Genomic DNA, 5,426 nt, shown 5'->3' on the forward strand with positions numbered 1-5,426 from the left:
AGAAAAGAAAAGAAAAGAAAAGAAAAGAAAAGAAAAGAAAAGAAAAGGAAAAAGAACTTATATCCATAAAGAATATGGGGAGGCATGGGAAAAAATCTATGAAATACTTAGTAAAGTAAAAAGTAAGCAAGATAAAGAAAACAATGACTATAACAACATAAAAGAAAAAAACAATAACAAAGCAATCAGAACTGAATGTTGTAAAATTATAATGGCCAAGCTTGGCCCTGAAAAAGAGATGAGAAAATGGACCTCCCTGGCTTCTTTGTAGAGTTGGGGAATATGGGTGTGGCTGTATTGCTTATTCTGCTGTACTGTTTTTCTTCCTTGTTGTTACAAGGGATGGCTCCTTGGGCTGGAGAGGTGGGAGGGAAATATTTGGAAGTAAGAGTGAATATGCCAATAAAATTAAAAAAAGGAGAGAAAAAGTCTGGGGTGATGGGAAAGACTTAATTATATCCTATTTGTTTTCTAAATCAGGAAGAAGCATAATGAACATTAATTATAATGTCCCAAGCAATAATTTTTTTTCACTTAGTATAAAGAGAAATCTTCCAGTGTGTCATGGTGTTAATAGGCAAAAAAGGACACACAAGTTTAATATCAGTCACATCAAAAGTGGTAATATCATGATATTTTATACAGATATTTCTAGTGTACAGAAAATGTACATGACTTTTTTTTTAAACTAACCTTAGGCCCAGGTGTTCCATTCTGTCCTGCTGTTCCGGGCAAGCCAGGTTCACCCTCAAATGAAAACAGAACATGTTACTGAATAAAATGACAAGTCTTGCATTAAATACATCCTTGAATTCTATGCAGCTTTAGAAAGGAGATGCCCATCTAATTGGGTCTCCCTACATTATGAAAATGGCATAGAAATAAAATGTTGCAAGTAGGTGTTATCATCTCAGTGTATTAAATAGCATGGCACGGTGAGTCATATGCTGGACTTTAACGTCAAGAAGACCCATGTTAGGGATTCTGCCTCTGATATTTGCTAGCTATAGGATTTAACTTCATTGAGCTTAAATTACCTCACATAAAGTGAGGATAATAGTACCTACCTTACAGGGTTATCAAGAGATTCATATGATACAATATGGAATCCTACAAAGACTTTAAAGTAATATGTATATATGAGTATGTATACATACTCATCCTTTTCACTGCAAATAAGCTTCTATGAGATATTAATAGCTAGCATTTATAAAGTGCTTTAAGGACAGGCAAAGCACTTTGAAATATTATCTCATTTGATTCCCACAATTATTATCATTTCCATTTGACAGCTAAGAAAACTGAGGCAGAAAGAGGTTAAGTGACTTGCCCAGGATCACACAGCTAGTAAGTATCTGAAGCTGGATTTAAGCTCAGGATTTCCTGACTCCAAGTCCAATGTTCTATTCACTGGGTCACTTGGCTGATAATTATTAACTTGGAAACATTTCCTGCTTCAAAAGAATGGTGACCTCATTTAGTGCAGTGAAAATCTAAAACTACAAGTTTCAAAAAACATATTGAGGTATAAAAAGGGAAACACGCTGGCCCACAATGTTTTGGGGCAACCAAAAAGCCACAAGAATCTTTCTTTTTATTTTTAAACACTCCTTAAAAGTCCACCTGAATATCTGTTGCCTTATAGGCCAACTTCTTTCTTTTCACTGGGGGTAGTAGAAGTACTTCTGCTATGCAGGTAGTGCTTCCATTGATTTTAACAAAGCATCTGATAAAAAATCTCATGCTATTATTACGGAAAATAGGGCAGTAAGTATAATAGATAAATTTATAGTTTGGAGGTTTTAAAATAGATTGAATGGCTGGACCCAAAGAGCTATACACAAACATTAAATATCAATTTGGAGGGAGGTTATCAATGCATTTCTCTAGGATCTGTGCTTGGCCCTGTCCTGTTTAGCATTTTTATCAATGACTTGGATAAAGTCATCGAAGACAAATTGTCAGATGACATGAAGGTGGGAGAGGTATATCTATGCTTTGGATCAGAAGTGTCAAACTCAGATGGGCACCAAGTGGGCTCTGAACCAGACTGAAATGCAAATGGGAAATGTTTAACTAAATGAATAAATATAGAATACAACATAGTGGGTTTTCTAAATCAATATGTACCAGCAGGAATCAATTTATATTTGAGAATGACAGCAAGACTGACAGTCAAGATTGAGTGAAGACCTCAAGAACATTGGGTCAAATTTAATAAAATGAAATTTAATAGAGATAAATATAAAGTTACACATGGGTTCAAAAAGTCAGTTTCATAAATAAAGATAGGAGAGGCTTGCTTGGCTAAATATCAATTTTAATGAAAAATTTATGTGATACGTAAGCTCAACATGAGTCAATATTATGATAGGGCAGCCAAGACAACAAATACAAAAGTAGCAGAATGCACAGGACTAGGAAAGTGGTAGTCCCACTCTACCCTACCATGGTCAGATCAGTTCCAGCAACCACATTTTAGGAAGGACATTGGTAAAGCTGGAGAACATATGGAGGAGGTAACCAGGATGATAAAGGTCTTTGAGATGATGCAATATGAGAACCATTTGAAGGAAATGGATGTCTTCTCTGGACAAGAGAAGACTTGTGGGGGGTCAGAGGGTATGGAAGTGATCTTTGAGTATTTGCAGGGCTGACCTATGGATTTGTCTTGGTTTGTTTAGTCCCAGAGGGAGAAATGGGTAAAAATTGCAAACAGACAAGACTTGATGTCAGGAAAAACTTCCTGATAATGTGAGCTGCCCAAAAGTGGAGTGGAATGTCTACAGCAGGAGTGGATCCTTATGCAAAAGTTGGATGACCACTAGGAAGTTACATTGCAGAAAAGATTCCTCCTTGGGCATAGGCTGGACTACATGACATGACATCCCTTCCAATTCTGAGATGATGAGGTTCTGTAATTACCAAATCCTTGTAATTATCTTACCACCACCCTTTCCCATTGCCAGTATTGTAATAATGGGGGTTTGATGGCTAGTAAGTGTATGAGGTTAGATGTGAACACAGGAAGATGAGTCTTCCTGAGTCCAGACCTGGCACTCCATCCATTGCAGCACCTAGCTGCCCCATTTCTCGTTCTTCTTTACTACATTATGCAGGTTCTGATCACTCTCTAGTTCACCATATTAAGTCCACATTGCTTATCCTGAATTTCAAGGCTCCTTCATAAATCAGTTCCAACAAACTTTTTCAATACTGTAGAATGATCAACTGTAAATGACTTAGTTATTCTCAGCAATACAAAGATCCCAGTCAATTCCAGAGGACTCATGGTGAAAAATGCTATTCACCGCCAGAGAAAGAATTGATGGAATTTGAATACAGATCAAAGCATACTATTTTTCACTTTCTATATTGTACGTGCATGTGTGTGTGTGCATGTGTGCGTGTGTGTGTGTGTGTGTGTGTGTGTGTGTGTGTGTGTGTGTGCATTTTCCTTTGGGTCTGTGTCTTCTTTTACAACATGACTAATATGGTATTATGTTTTGGAACATGTATAACCTATACCAAATTGCTTACTATCCCAGGGAAGAAGGAAAGAGAAAATTAGGAACTCAAAATATTTTTTAAAAATGAATGTTAAAAAATGTCTTTATATGTAACTGGGGGAATTGGTATTAGAACTAGATATGTACTATGAAAAGTGGTACAGGGAGAAAGACATGCCCTCAAGCCATTTTTTTCTTGCCATATTCCATTGGTGGTCTCAATCTGTTAAATTATCACACAAATTGCTCCTAGGAAAAGATGTAAACTCTTTAGCATGGAATTTAAGGCTCTCCATGTTCTCATTTCAAACTGCTTTCCCATCCCTACATCAATTTAGCTCTGTTCACCTACTCTATATTCCAGTTAAATTGTACTACTAACTATCCTCTGACCATGTCTTACCATATCTTGCCTTTGTGGATTCAAGTAGACTAATGATGTCCATATACCCACATATCAGAAGCATACCTGGAATTTGTTTTTTCATCTCAACCGTTGAAATCCTTCTTTCAGGGCTCCATTAAGGGGCCACCCCCTCTACAAAGCCTTCTCTGAGACCCCTAAATGCCCATGTTCTCTCACTCCTCAAAGCAATACTTGCATTTTCCCTTTGTCCCCACCTCCCCTTACCTGGCATAGTATTTATCTATACATACTCTATAGCTCCCCCAGAAGACTGTAATCTCACTGAGAGCAGGGCTTGTGTCATTTAAAATTTTTAAATGCCTAGCCCCTAACATAGTGCCTTGCCTATGATACTTAATGACTGTCTATTAAATTGAATTCAATTTTTCCTATTTTACACTGCATCATACTTACTTATGGACTTGTCATATTTCCTCTAGTACACTACCAGACTTGGAGTTAGGAAGACCTGAGTTCAAATCCTTCCCTTTAGGTACTCACTAGCTGCATGCTCCTGGGCAAGTCACAACCTCTCTGGGCTTCAGTTTCTTCATCTGTGAAACCACAGGGGTGGGAGAGGCAGACTGTAAGGTCCCCTCCAGCTCTAAGCCTATGACACTTGACTATAAACTCTCTCAGGGAGAGACTACTTAAGTTTTTATGTTTGTTTCCCTAGCACCTAGCATAGGGTAAATGCTCAATTAATGCCTTTGAATTGAATCCATAAGGATAAGCTTGGTTTTCTTAATTTCATTTGCTATTTCATTTTCTATTAAAGGTTCAAAATGCAACAGTCTCAGTTTGATATAAATATCAGATGAAGTAACACTAAGCTTAAAGTCTGAAGCTCTGTCACAGGAGGGGAAAAGTCACATTGATATAGCTGTAGGATGTACACTTGGGTGATTGTAATCAAGGGAATAAGACCAAAATAGGATAACCCTGAAAGAGATCTAGCATTTGCTATGTGAACTGAAAAGCAGAGATAGCAAATCTGTCATTGGCGAGGGAACTATATAACAGGATAAGGGCTGATGGAGCACAGAGCAGCTGCCAGTGTACGACAATACAGACATTGCTCCAACTGTCAAAAAATAATTACTGCAGTTAGAGCTGTGTGGAACAGGAAAGCCCCAAGACTGGATGATGATTTACCTATTCAGATCTCCAAACGAGACAGGAAAGAGCTGCTTCAATATTACCACAGGTTTCTCTATGAATACCATACCATTCTCTATATGAATACCAGGGAAAGCTCCATGATTTTAGATATGCGAGGAGATCAGAGCTCCCTAAAGCAATTATTCTTTTACATCATGAAACAGGTATAGTAGTTGATTAATGAATTCTTGTTGAAAGGAAGAAGGAAAGAAAGGGAATAAGGAAGGGGGCAAAGAAAGAAAAAAGGAAGGGAAATGAAAAGAGATGCAAAAGAAGGAAAAAAAGGACAACAGTTAATTAAACAGGATGGAGGAAAGGGGAGAGAGAGAGAGAGAGAGAGAGAGAGAGAG

At 37.6% G+C, this 5,426-nt stretch overlaps 1 protein-coding gene across 8 annotated transcripts in view; it reads right to left on the reverse strand.

Moving 5' to 3' along the window:
* The window catches only part of COL25A1 (collagen type XXV alpha 1 chain), a 556,443-nt gene that overhangs the window by 110,663 nt on the left and 440,354 nt on the right, over positions 1-5,426 (reverse strand). For all 8 annotated transcript variants that reach the window (XM_027837340.1, XM_027837336.1, XM_027837339.1 and 5 more), the window contains exon 13: positions 694-747. In XM_027837340.1, coding sequence (XP_027693141.1) covers positions 694-747 — 54 coding nt within the window. The remainder of the gene's footprint in view (positions 1-693; positions 748-5,426) is intronic.

This window comes from Vombatus ursinus, unplaced genomic scaffold, assembly GCF_900497805.2.
Source record: "Vombatus ursinus unplaced genomic scaffold, bare-nosed wombat genome assembly UNPS02014821.1, whole genome shotgun sequence".
NCBI classification, from domain to species: Eukaryota; Metazoa; Chordata; class Mammalia; order Diprotodontia; family Vombatidae; genus Vombatus; species Vombatus ursinus.